Source organism: Acanthaster planci, linkage group LG01, assembly GCF_054643075.1.
Source record: "Acanthaster planci isolate LZ-2023a linkage group LG01, COTS_SCS, whole genome shotgun sequence".
NCBI lineage: Eukaryota > Metazoa > Echinodermata > Asteroidea > Valvatida > Acanthasteridae > Acanthaster > Acanthaster planci.
Genome location: NC_141777.1, coordinates 13,075,144 through 13,089,546, shown reverse-complemented (window position 1 = coordinate 13,089,546; position 14,403 = coordinate 13,075,144). Strand labels below are relative to the sequence as shown.

At 40.2% G+C, this 14,403-nt stretch overlaps 1 protein-coding gene across 3 annotated transcripts in view; it reads left to right on the top strand.

The window, feature by feature from the left end:
- Positions 1-4,171: 4,171 nt before the first annotated feature.
- Positions 4,172-14,403, top strand: part of bbs1 (Bardet-Biedl syndrome 1) — a 72,193-nt gene continuing 61,961 nt past the window's right edge. The window contains exon 1 of one of the 3 annotated variants that reach the window (XM_022235262.2): positions 4,172-4,325. In XM_022235262.2, the coding sequence (XP_022090954.2) occupies positions 4,237-4,325 (89 nt within the window). In that variant the 5' untranslated portion in view covers positions 4,172-4,236. Of the gene's footprint in view, positions 4,326-6,351; positions 6,591-14,403 lie in introns of those variants that run through there. The other 2 variants (XM_022235261.2, XM_022235263.2) reach the window with 2 other exon arrangements.

The following is a 14,403-nucleotide window of genomic DNA, read 5'->3' as shown; positions in this document are numbered from 1 at the left end:
GCAGTAACTGGCCAACGTGTAAATTAGTCATCTTCGGCTGCCCTTAGCCTCAGTGTACGTAATGCACACCTAACGATGTATGTGTGCATTCAACCATGGAGTTTTTTTATTGCTCCATGATTCAACTAGAATGCAGTCCAGTTGTTATGACAAGCAAGCTACCATGATGTGTTGAAGGCACAACCAAAGCAACCGTTCAACCCGCACATCTTCCACCCGAGAATTAATTTCACACGCGTTTATGCGAACATGGCGGAAATTTTAATCCGTGCAACGAAATAATAACTAAACGTCGAACAATGACTGAACACGGTTCATCGACATCATTATTTGTAAGTGAGCGGTCAAAGTTTACGGCAAGCAAATATTTACACAGTTGGGTCTACAAATACACCAAACGAGTTGTGTATACGGTAAAAAGAAACGGACATAATCTTAAAACTAAAAAACTGGCATTTCTATGAACCCGACACTCGCACAGCATCACGAGAGAACTACTGCCGAGCCAACTGTTACATGTTTGAAATGATGTGACAGTGACACTTTTACAGATGTGTGGTGATGTTCCTGTTCAGAGTCCGGATTGGTTGTAGCTGACGCAGCAATGGACGTGTCAGAGCCGCTGTCATCAAAGGAACATTATGGCTGTTCCTTTGACGATTTGCTTTCTGAGCATAGAACCTCACTCCTTTCCCAGGTTGACTCGCTCAGGTCCGTGGTGCAAAAGTTTGACGAGAAGTGCCGCAGCCACTTGACCAGCTGGAGAGAGCACAGGAGGCGCTCCGACGGCGACGCGAGCACGTGGGGTTGGCACTCCCTCAGCCGGGCCGTGGACATTGGGTTAGAGTGGACGACGACGTCCGGAAGCGACACGGACGAGAGCGTGGTCGAGGTTTGCGCTGCAACTCGAAAGATGCGCCAAACCAGAGGTACACAGACTAACTTGACCAGATGCTCGTGTCAGAGAAAAGCACTAAACCACCACCACACCGGCGCAGAGGTTTCTATGAGGGATGTTGCAATTCAGACGGTAGATCATGGATTCTTGGGAAACAGTACTGATCAACTCGAAAAGAAAATTGCGAGCAAACAACTGTTAGGGGTTCTAGAAGTCCTGGCAATGCAGCGAAGAAAGAATGGCCGACACCGGTCCTCCGTCAGGAAAACATCGCAAAACATGCCTGTTGACTGGAGGAGTAAAGGTAGCAATTTGAGCATCTTGGAACTCAGAAGTGCACAGCAAACCGCGCTAAGTTGCTTGCAAGACTCATTTCACAACCAGGTAACAGTTGATGAGCGAAACCTGTACACAGAAGCAGACGAGGAGATGGTCGGTAACGAAAATGAAAATCAAAAAGTGAGGAAACCTAAGCGGAGAAAAATACACCCCGACGGATCTGAAGTTGAGGACGACTGTGGTGCTTACCGTGAGGACAGCCATGGCATTTATCAAGATTCGGCAACTGACAAAACAGATTTGTATGCACTGGATGACACAAGTTACCACACCGTAGATGATTTGTGGAGACTGGCGGAGGAGGGCAGACTACCCTGGACTTGCGATTTGATCAAGACACCTTCAATGTCAAAGGGGAGAGACGATGACGTCTGCCCATCATCCTCGACGAGACTGCTCTACTGCTGTGAGAGGAGCAGTTTGTTTGGACCACCTCGAATCTTTAGGAGGTGCAAACCACGACGAAATTGCCTTCCACCGTGGAGATGGATCTCTGTCCCACCAATCCTTGGAGTAATTCAGGAGCATTGATTTACTGAGAGAGCCGTAATCCATTGCGGTCGGTCTTATGTTTAGAAAATTATTCTTTTCTCTTCTGAGCCCCTATTTTAAAGTAGTATGGCTAAACTTTAAGATGCCAGTATGGCAACCTCCTTCTAGGCAACAGAAAAGGTGTCAACTAGCTAGAGGACTTCGTTCGTTATCTTAATGAAAACAGAACATCACATACTACACTTATCCTTGTCAAGGATTTGAAAATCACATGTGCAGGTAAAAACAAATCAAATCATTTTAAACAGACCTACCCTTTAACCTGCCTGTGAAACGTTATTCACTGTTGTCATTTTCCTTAACAGGTACATAATAGCACGGGCATACATCGCGGGCCTTACTACGTGTAGCCTTCTCTGTATTGTTTTGCCCTTTAAATAACTCTACATTTGCTAGTGAAAAAATTCAAATTTGTTTCATTAATTTAAAGATTGCGTACTTTAAAGTGCATGTAATGCAACAACCAGATTTGGAAGCCACTACTGCAGTGGCACAACGCTTGCGCACAGGTGGGACGCGTGCGTTACATGCCTCTTCGACCAATAGGGTGTGACGATTTGCCAAAACACGTTCGCATCAAGCTTAATGAACGCACTTGTGAGAGCGATGCAGGTAAGTTTAATGTATCCCCAGATTAGTATATTTGACTGCATTTGGTCAACTTCACAAAATGTGAAGTCATTTGACAGTGAAACCTCCTCAAAGCCAAGTGCCTGGACACGTGACCAGCCCCGCATACATGTAAAAATTAATCTTTGTTTGCATCTGTTTAGAATTACATTTTCCCTATAAATACCATACTGTAACATGCTTACATTTCCATAATATCACTCTTATATTTTGTCTCCTTTCAGCCCTAATATTTGACGGAATCACTAATTGGAAGCAATGCTTGTTTTGTATTGTTAGTTGGCAAGAAGAATTGCAAGGCAAGTGGTGAAAAAGGTGTGATAAAGAGTGATGGTTTGCTTCTCATATTTTGTAATAACTGTAAATGCAAGAACCGATCTATTTTTGTGATATACCCATGATGAAAAGTGGTTATTAAAGCCTAGATTTTAGACTATGTCGTTGTTTAGATCATTTAAAACAATGAAAAGTCTTTTTAAAAATTATACCCGTACCTCCCATCATGCATCGTCTTGGCACGCACACAGAAATCGTATGCAGTCAACCCTATGATCAATAACTTGGGTTCAATTCTTAATGAAATCTTTTTGAACTTTCGAAGGGATGGGGTATTAGTTGTTGGCTTCGTTCATACTTTTGGGAGGAAGAGAATTCATTAATTTTGAGGAAACATCCCCCAATCGCTTTTCTGTCATACTAAAAACAAAGAAATCCCTTTTCGGGGGGGGGGGGACCACTGTTCCCTGAACCTCCCGAATCTTCCAATGTACCGGGAGAACTCGGCCATTTCATTTGAAATTGCAGAAGTCCGAAGTTCAAGAGCTGGGCTATATTGACCCATCTCACAGCTGGAGGGGGCCGGGCCGATTTCGCTCCCCTAAACACTCCGTGCAGCGCCCAATTTTAAAAAAACTTTGCATGCGTATACAAGCGCGTTCATTCGTTTAGAAAAGTGTGTGTGTGGGGAGCATAGCTCTGATCAGAACAAATGCGAGTGCGAAGCCCTGAGCCGCGTGCGGTCTGGGGCCGCTCAAGGGCCCCGGAAATTTTTGGAGTAAAGATGCTCTATGGTGTGATTTGAGAAAATTTCTGACTACTTTAGCCATTTTTTTCCAAATGCTTTTTCAAGTTATACATTTTCATTTAAGTTTTGGGGGAAAAATGTGTGGGGGCAATTGATATGGTATCCCCCATTTTTCCCCGGGGGGGGGGGACATGGCTCCCCGTCACCACCGATTGACGCCCATGCATATACAGACACTCCTTATCATTACAAATGTGAAGCTTGAACTCAATCAGACGTATGGTTTTTGTTGTTTCAGTCATTTGAAGTTCAAAGCTACATGCCTGCCAGTACGCGTGCATAAACTTTTAATGGCTCAAGTTCTGAAAAACAATGCACTACGGCGATATCGGGAAAAATGTTGAGGAGGGGGCGGTTCCGCCCCTGGCTCTTAATCTTTTAGGTTAATCATTATGAAAGGCATGACAATAATTGCCCCCTCTTTGCCTCCCCTGACCTATTTCAACAATGAATGAGCCCTTGCAGAGCTTTGACCCCCCTATTCAATTAAAGTTTTGAAAGAAAGCCAGAACAGTGCATTCCTTGTAACGGTGACTGAGGAATTTACTTTCGCTGACAAAATTAATTTTTAGAGCTGATTCACCGTGGTGGTGGCCCCTCGCATCGCACGATCTAAGGCGAATAGCGCCATCTATAGTTTATATTAATATGGTCTGGTCCCGGGAGTTGATTTGTTGAATATTCGAGTACGAATGTTTAGGTTTTCAGATTTCCAAATACCTGAGCAAGAGGAATGTCAATTGTCATGAAACCCTCTTTGAACATGACCACCGACGTTAACAGAACTTCCCAAATGGCAACAGAACAAACCAGTGATATCAGGTATTTAACATAATGTTTACTAAATTTGGATTTAAATAGAGGTAAATCATAAACAAACCACCGTCAACAGCATAAACCACATGCTCGTATGACCTGACTGTCACGGTGCTGGTCAACCTCGTTTATCATGTTGTCATGGTGCCTCGCCTGTAATTTAATAAAACTTAAAAGTATGGTTGCACGTTGCACAGGCCATAGAGGCCCTACAAAAATTGTACTCAAATTACTGGGTTAAGATGCTTAAATTCACGAGAAGTGTGAAGTAAAATCTTTAATCCACTACTTTGCATTTTTGGATACATGTAGGGTTCCTTTTTCGATCACCACAATTTGCACAATTAATATTTGTGAGGTTGAATTAGAATTGTCAATGACCCAGTCATTCAATTGACTTTGTTCCATGGTGGTACAGATGTTTTCAAAGAGGGCAGCAAACGTTGACAGTACATGTAGTGACATTGTTGCCCTCAATAGACATGATTGAGTATCGAAGTGAACTTGCCTCACACATAAGTAGGTGTGCGAAAGGCATTAGCATGAGCTCAACTGAACCAACTTTACAGTCACACATCACTACACATCTCAGTTCAACCAATGTCACACTTCGGTAGGCTACGTGTACCATATCTGTAGGCCTGAGTTTTATTAGGTTGGAGACCAATGCTAAATCCAGTGACGTCACCAGATTCTACATCATCAAGCGATCATGATACAACTGTTTTGGTTATTTTTAGATCGTGGCTTTTGGATGACTTTGGTCATCTAAAAATTGCAATAATTCTTCAAGTGTACACTGCATGTGTAACCCAGCATCCAATATTTACATTACATTTCTTCCATATTGGTTTTCTGAAAACATGTTGTGAAGATTTCTAGACCATAACTTTCCTGGCAGTGTTGCAGTTCTTATCAGTGTACGAGCCAGTTCTGCTGGCATTTTTTTTGTTTTGGCCCCAAAAATCATTGAAATGTAGTCACCCGCCTTTTAGGGAGAAAGTGTGGTTAAGGATTTTTTTCTCAAGAACAGTAGATTGTTTTTACAATTCAATAGTTGTGTGTATATTGTAAGTGGTTTGTTCTGAAGGTGGTGCTAGCTGCTCACCCGGTGGGAGGGGGGTAGGATCTTGTCCTTCCAGGTCCACCTTTGGGCGTAGCCTTTAATATGCCAAGTACATGTAATTTTCAAATATCACCCCCCTTTCTTGCCCTGCACAAGACAAGGAGATTGCCATTTTCAAAGTATGCCTCAACCCCACAAATGTGAAAAGGGTTTAATTTCATCATAAATTTTGTTTAGTCTTTTTTTGTCAGTAACATTTGTGTTTGTGTTCAGTTATAAATACAGAAGTGCTGCTGCTATTTGAACTTAAACTTTTCAAATGTTTCACTCGATCTGCTTAAGACTTAATGGTTTACTTTTCAAGAAATGTAAAAAGGGAAATGAATGAAATGTGTCTTCTGCCATCCACTACTTGTGCATGTACATGTATGCAGAGGCTCTTGCCTGATCCTGTCTTGGTGTTGTGTTTCCCCATCCACTATGCAGACGGTCAGCCTGACTTTTATCTAGGACTTCTCTGGATATAATATATTTCATGGAAATTAAATTTGTTGAGTGTATGTCCTTGTCAGAAGTTTTGTTTTAAATGGATATTCTCCCCCCCCCCCGTTGCTTTAGAATTTTGTTGTGTGTGTGTGTGCTTAATCTGTTTATGATTTAAATATTCATTGTACTATGATGTCATTAATTTGCATTAAAAAAGGTATTAGGCTCCAGCTCAAAGACCATGTATCTCACTGCACATGTACACACTGAGTGGAATCTTAGCAATTTGGTGTGGTCTTTTGATTGTGTGCAGTGAAGGGTGAGTTGGTGGCTGTACATGTGCATTGAGTGTATGGGTGTGCCTTGCATACAGCAGCTTTGTTGTACCCAGTCCCTTTTAGCACGCCCAGAAGAGTCGTGTGCCATTTGTTTCCAGTCATTTACATGTAGCTTGCTTGCCAAACCTTTTTCTGAGAGTAGACCTCAAAGATTGCCTACACTTTGGAATGGTGACTGACAGCAGGCAAGCTGAGAGACCACAATCTAGAAGTCTTTTCCTGGTTGCACATTGCAAACAGAAGAACTTGGTCTGATTCCTCCATGGTCTGATAGAGATGCTGCATTCCTTGACTGTTGGTGGTATACATGTATCTGATGAGAACATACATGTAACAACTCACACCCAGTGGACACCAGAGCCAGCTCAAGGCTAAGATAAAGTATTGTCTAACATATAAGCTATAATTTAGCCTCAGTGGCATTATCTAGCCTTCTTGACATATTTTAGTCTTAGTGGCATAAGCATAATTTAGCTCTTGTTGCATTATTTAGCCTTAGTGGTACATGTATAAATGTACATGTACTGGTATATGCATTACATGATGTACATGTGTACATATAAGTGGTGAATGTAGTGTTAAGCCTTAGTACCTAGCTCTATGGTTGCTCCATGCACAGAGCAAGGACACAGAAGCCTAAGTGGCACGCATTCTGTCTCTGTGGCTTATTTTGAAGTGGGATGCTGACAGTTGCCTTTCCCACATGTTTTTTTGTGAGTGCAACAGAAACTTTGTTGATTTATATTTCAATTAGATATATTAATCAAATTTTGTGTACCTTTGTTCCCGGGTTTCATTGTTTGGTAATTGAGAGTGTGAATCGAGAATTCATTCGATTTGTGTAATTTGTCCACTTTGAAACTCAATGTTGTAAGGTTTTACACAGGCCTACATGTTGAACATGAGGGAAACTTGTGACTGGAAATGAACAATTTCGCCAAGAGAATAATATGTTTGAGTTCCTGTACTGATTCAATTCTAACGCTTGTTGGCTAGCATTGTTGTTTTCTTGCTTCTGTTCCGTTCGTTGCACTTATTAAGATCGACCGGTGCACACCACCTGAATACTACTGGCAATTTACATGTGCAGGCGGATGGATCTGATACCGGTATGAATCAGGATCTTGAACTGCCAGCAAGTGATATGTTGCAGTGAGAACAGTGAAATGTAACTCGTGGGACCAAAACGGGGAGGACAGAGGAGAGTTTTCTTTTTCCATCCAGCATGGAGATGGTTCAACCTTACTCAACCCAGTGTAGCTATGGGAAGTACATGTACTCATATCCATAGCTTTTTGACAGATCAGTGAATGGTAGACGCTAGCTCCAATTCTCCATTGGTGACCAGCAAAGGCCCTGTAATAGAATACAGGAGACAGCGTTACATGTACTGTACATTGACTGGCAATACTTCATGTCCAAAAAAGCTCTTTACGTCAACCTACAGCACCACAGGTCTTCCAGAATATAAAATTGCTTCTATTTCTCCAGAAAATTGAAGTCACTGTTTTAAATGTGAGTTCATGAGTGTTTTGAATTAATGAAACTCAACTGTTTTGTCAGTGTAAAGCAATTCTGTAATGTAGTAAATGAAATTTGTAGTGAAAGTATTTGAGAAATACAAAGGTCAAAATACATGTACATATTTGTAACAAGAACTTGTTGTTTCAATTTAAAATAGGATGGAAGATTATGCTGTAAACTTAATAAAGTACAGTATAATGAAACGGGTCAGTTGAGTACTGTGTTTATTTTGTTTAATGTTTAATGAAAACGCAGATACATGTACATCTAAAAATGTATATTTAAAAGCAATCAGCTAAGATGAACAAAGATATTGACTTTGTTAATTCTTGTGGAAGTATCTAATCTGACTCTTTTGAAGGAATGGTATAGAAATCTCAGACAAGAGGGATGTTCTTAGATACATATACAACTGTCATTTTACATTTGAACTTTTTACTTTTATACCATATTAGTTTTGCATTAATGTTGTTTACCTCCAAAATGGATGAATTCAATTGTAAATTTACATGGCTGTATTCAGGTTTGGAAAATTAAATGTACAGTATAGTTGTCATTACAAACAGTTCATGAACAGTCTCTATGTTTCAGTTCCCTTGAAATGAACCACTGCAAAGACTACATCAAGCTCAGTCCATCTTGACTGCGCATCCCCTTGAAGATCATGCTGGCTATGATGAGATGATTTTGAGTTTGAGGGGAGCTGCAGTACTCCGAGTCCACATCTCTGATCATACGAAAAGGAACATGTTTACCCCATCCAGTATGCAGACGATTCGACCCACCCCAAGCACGGTGGAGCTACCAGCTTCAAAGCCATTTTGGAAGCGAGTGTGCAGGACCCTAACCCATATCTTCCAGAAGTCCCTCAAATGGTGTTGTCCTGGTACCAGAATAACGAGGATGGTGCTCCACATCTACTATGGGACCACATGTCCGGTGAAGCCCTCTACAACAAAAATTAAGAACATGTACCAGAGATTTAGCCGATCACATTTAAATGACCTTTTCAGATTTGCATTCACAAACATTTTATTTCATGACACTTGTGGAAACAGGTGAATGTGATTGAAGAAGCTTGTTACCATTTGGTAAGTTTTGGAAAATTTTACCTTGTACATATACTAATGTGTGTAGATGCATTCTTTCAGTTCTGCATTTAAATACCTGTACTAGTGAAGAAAGATTTTGTTATGGGTGGTTACGTATGCTATCATTGGATTTTGTGACAAGTTCTCAAAGACCATTTCCTCTAAAGTGTACCTCAGTCGGGCACCGTGGTGTTTTATTGAAACTTTGCCACAGAGTGGTTGATGTTAGCTGATGATGGGTAGCAGTGACCAGTCCTGTGTTTATTGAGGCACCACCAGACTCTTTGCTGCCGCACTTTACACTGGACTTTGGTACATGTGTTGGTATTCGTCCATGTGCTCTGTGCTGTGCTTTACCATTCAGTGTCTTTTTCAAGAACTGTTGTACCAAATGCAATAAATTTTCTAATCATTTGATGAAGACCTACTTGTGTTACTGTGTGACTTGAATTAGTGCATACCATAGAGCAAGTGTAGACTCACTTGATGAATTCCCTAAATTGCTGTGTGGCTAACTAAGATGTCGATTGGGTATTGGTTCATTGCTTTACAGTTGAATATTTTTGATAGTGCAATGTGTGTATGTGAGGCCTGTGTCTCATAAAAAAAGGTTTTTGAAATTCTTGCACTGCCATCTTGCGTTTGTTTCGTTCTTTTGGTTGTTATTACTTGCTTCTACGTCACAACGTTTTGGCGACAAGGATTGAGGACCATGGCATCTGGAAGGTTTGCTGGCATACTTCACCCCTCTCCTTTTCTGCAAAACCCTGGTGAACCCTCGGTGATATGGACGCAGTGGATTAGTTTGTTCTAAAGGTACATAACTTCAATTGGTGGTGACGATGACTTCAGTCCATCACGGAAGAAGGCCCTACTTCTGCATTGCCTGGGTGTTGAAGGTCAGAGAATCTTTTCTACGTTACCGGGTTCTACTGACTCTCCTCCAGAAGGACATTAGAAATATTGTTCCAAGAGACCTTACAGGAGTAATTGTAAACTTGACTCATTAATTACATCTGGGCATCACTTGTACTAAGCAACACCTGACAGAACTGTATTGGTGGCCCAAAATGGACAGGCAAGTGGAAACCATTGTGAAGAATTGTGTTACTTGCCAATACCATGACAAAAGCATCAAACAGAGGTTTGTTCCACTACTCCCAGTGCAATATCCAGAAAGGCCATGGACTAAAGTTGCAAAAGATATTGTTGAACCTTTTAATCAAGCTCCAAACTATTGTAAATATGCCATTACTTTGATCAATTAATATAACCACCGGCACAGTGATACCAGTTTAAAAAATAATTATTAGTCCAGAAAGATATCCCGATGAACTCGCTTGGATAATGGAGTGCAATTTAAATCCGAAGATTTCAATTTTTTTGGATTTGAGATGTACATGTATTAGGGATACTTTTTGTCTGTGTTATCCGCAAAGGAACGGTGCAATGGAACATTTCCACGCTGTGGTGAAAAACACAGTCCAAACTGCAGTCATTTCAAATAAGTCTTGGAAAACAGCAATGTATGAGTTTCTCACTGTGTATAGAGCCATTGCTCATGTAACAACTGGCATAGCACCTTCAGTTCTGGTACATGGAAGACAAATTATAACAGGTTTAGATATTATGGGATGGAAAATGAATAAGAACGTGAAAGCAACTAAACAGGTTGACAAAAGAACAAGGTAAAAAGGGCAGCAGTACACTGATCAGAAGAAAAAAGCAAAAGAAGTGCAATTTTGTTTAGGACATCGGGTACGAGTTAGAACACCTGGTATTATACCCCAAGGCAAATTGCAGGACTGTGAAGCCATTCAAATTGTAAGGAAACTGAGTACTCGTACGTATCAAACAAGTGATGGGAGAAGATGGAACGTGAATAAGTTGATTTGGGCCAAACCAATTAGTGAATCCATTAATGATCCAGTAGTTAGGGATTTTGTTCCAGTTGCAGAAAGTCAGGATAAGGAAGAAAAACCAACTGATTCTAAGAAAAAACATAAAGATGTACTAGAGGTTAAGGAAAATGAACTAAGACTTAGTAAGAGGGTAAAACAGTTGCCTGTATGGTCCAAGAATTATTGAATGTATTAGTGATGTGATGAAATGTTATAAGATTAAAATTATTGTTGATTGCAAGTTACGTGTTGAAATGTATCTAGTTACCAGTAGTAAATTGTGTAAATGAACATATCATTTACAGTTTTGTATTTATATTGATTATGCTATGTTGTTCAAGTCATGTTGAAATTATAAATAAAAATAAAAAACCAAAGAGGAAAATGTGGTATTGTGTGATTTGAATACCTATATACATTACCATGGAGAAAGGGTAGACTCACATGACAAATTCCTGAAATTGTTATGCGGCTAACTAAGATGCTGATTTGGTATTGGTTCATTGCTTTACCGTTGAATGATTTTGATAGTGCAATGTGTGTATGTGAGGGTTTGTCTCGTAATAAAAGGCTGTTGAAGTCTGTCACACATCACAGCCATCTTGAGTTTGTTCCATTCTTTTGGTTGTTATTACTTGCTTCTACCATGGAGCTTATTAACCCTCCTATGCAAAGATACATTCTTGACACTGTTGTCATATCAGTCAAAATTAGTCAAATTTCCCATATGTGTCTGTGTATTGGGGCAAATCTAGTGCAAGGAATATTTTGCTGTTTTTGACAGTTACAGTAGAAGGAGGGTTAAACACAAGGAGTTGGAACGAAGTCCCTACAGACCGCAATCTTATTAACTGCTCTGGTTGGGTCCATATACAAAGTGCAGTTACCGGCCCCAGTCTGGAAGACCCTAGCCATTCTTTATATGCAGTGATTGCCACCACCGGGTATTACCTACAGACTCGCCGTGTTTCGCTGCGGCATACTGGAGTAAATAAATGGTGGAAAAGACGCACATAGAAGATGCGCAGTTCTCTTTAGCAGTCTTCAGGAGTCCCAATTCCAAATCGGCAGGTGGTTATTTGGCAAAAGTCGGATGTTTCTGAAGTCAGTAATAACATTTTGTGGTTCCGGCGGTAGAGACAAATACCCAAAATATGGATTGCGATATATCATAAGTCGCAATCCTAGTGGTTCTCACAGATAAAAGAAGGTGGAAACATGCCGCAGGAATGCATTTGACAAAATGGCGAGGCTTCATGCCTGGCCAATTGTAGCCAATGACAGGAAGGACAACGACTTTTCCCATGTTTTTGTGGTTTTTTTATTTTCCTTTGGACCAGCTACATTCTTGCAGTTTCTTGTCGCATATTTTTGGAGAATTTGTGTTAGTTACATGTAGTAATTCTGTTTATTGTCAAGAGAGATGTTTTGTTGATGATGTCAAGATGTAACCAGGCTTTCATTATCATTGGAATATCAGAACAATCACTAAAATTATCGAAATCTAAGTCGCCGATGACGGTGGTTTTGAGAAAATGTACATTTGATGTTTTGACACATTTTTTATTTTTCATTTCAATGAGAACACCATCCAGACAAACAAAAATGAAAGAAGTAGACCCCACTCATTGCTTGGAAAAATTACAAGTTAAGAAAAAGAGGTCCTTAACTTTTTGAGTAGTATATATCAGAGAGTGCTCTGTGTATAATTTAGCCCGAGCGGCAATATTTGACTTGAGTGGCATTAGTGGCATTATTTAGCGTTGATGACATCACATCACAATCCTTCGCAGTGAGTGGCCTTCATTCTGCCTAGCCATAGTTTTAAGTTGCCTTCGTGGCATTCTGAGATTTGCCTTAGTGATGCATAATTTATTTTGTAGGTGCAACAGAAAATTTGTTGATTCCTGTTGATGGTGAATTTTTAGGAAATCAGTATGAACGTACATGTACAGAATTCATTTTGATATGTATCGGGTAATTTATATTACATGTACGCTGTATGTGTAAGTTTCCCATTTTAAACTTTATATTAGTAAGAGAACCTTTGGACTTTAAATAAATACTTTTGCCAAGAAAACTTACGTTTTGAATTCCTGTACTGACTGGTTTCTCAGATACTTGTTGGCCGGCATTCTTTACTTACGATATTTATATCCATGTACAGTACTTGTACATGTTCATGTTACTGTGTTTGGCAGAGCCAGAAATGAGTGTTGTTAAATAAAGGTTTTTACCTAGAAGTACGTGCAGTTCCCTTTTAAAAATGTTTTAGCTTTAGTTTCGAGTTCTTGATTTTCCTAGTAGTGTGCCCCCCTGTTTATTTTTAGTCTTTTGGTTTAAAGTCTTTTCAGTCTTTAAGTACTTTTGGTTTTTCCTATTTTTGTTGGTACTTTTAATTAATAAATTCTTTTTGTCTCTTTTTTGAAGTGAAATATTGGTGTCAGAGTCCCTATTAATTCAGTTTCCTGCAACCTTTCCCTAAAAGATCCTTTAGAGTTTTTTGTTGCTTTGCAAGTTCCCCCATAGTCTGCCATTTTTCCTGATTACATTTTTTTATTATTTCATGGAGAATCCAGAATAGGGAATATTTATTTTTAGTAAAATTTGGCTTAAAACTGTTTCATTAGGGACTGGATAATTTTTTGCTTTTAAAATTTTTTTGATGGTCGGTTATATTTATTGGTCAGAGGTTAGGTCCAAACCAACAAAGTGTTGTTTAGTTGATCTGTGAGTGGATAAACCAATATGATGGTGGAAGCACTGACTTCTGTGTGGATTTGATCCACTTCCTGGCGGTTTCACCCAAAGTTGAATCAGTAACTGTTGACCAACAGTCCAGCATCTTGCAGTTACTTCAGCATCAAGCCTGTATGCAGAGAGTCATACTGCAACAGTTTCACCAAATCCACACACTGAAGGCGATGATCACCCAGATTATTGGCAAGCAGCAACAACAGAGTAATAACATTTGAAACCTGGAATCCATGCTGAACCATGACAAGACGAAGTCTCCCAATTCATCCCAGTCACCATCAGTGAGTTGACACCCAAGAGTCTAGAAGTCCCAAAAGTTCCCTCTGCAGGAGACATCAGAAAGCAGTCCGTGTCGGTGCTCAAACTGATGAAAAGCCAAACCATGAGAGTGGAGGAGCAACAAGATGTGGCCACAGTTTGCAGGAAGCCCAGCAGCGAGATCCAGCCGTATGGAGCCTTCATCACAGCATGGAGACCTTAAGCTATAGACAGGTGCTAAAACTCATGCAGCAGAAGTTCTTTTGGCCCAAGCTTCCCAATGAGACCACGGCGGCGTACATGAGGCAACACTGGCAGTTGTGGAACAACAGTGGTCAACGGCTGGACTGTAGATCTCCACCCATGCAATTCCACCAGCAGATGGGTTCCAAGACTCATGTACATGATGATTCATTAAATACCGGTTGTTTATGTAAATGCCTGAATACATTTGGTGGGTACTTTGAATTGAATTCCAAAATAAATGTTTCCTGTTGTTCAGTTATACTGTACAATGTGTATTAATATTTTGTACTCATTTCATTTTTATTTGCATTGCTGAGGACAGCAATGAATTAGGATGGGGCCAGTGTGGCAGAGCCCAGAAAGGAGTGTTTGTAAATACATGTTTTTACATAGAAGTAGTTCCCCATTAAAAATGTT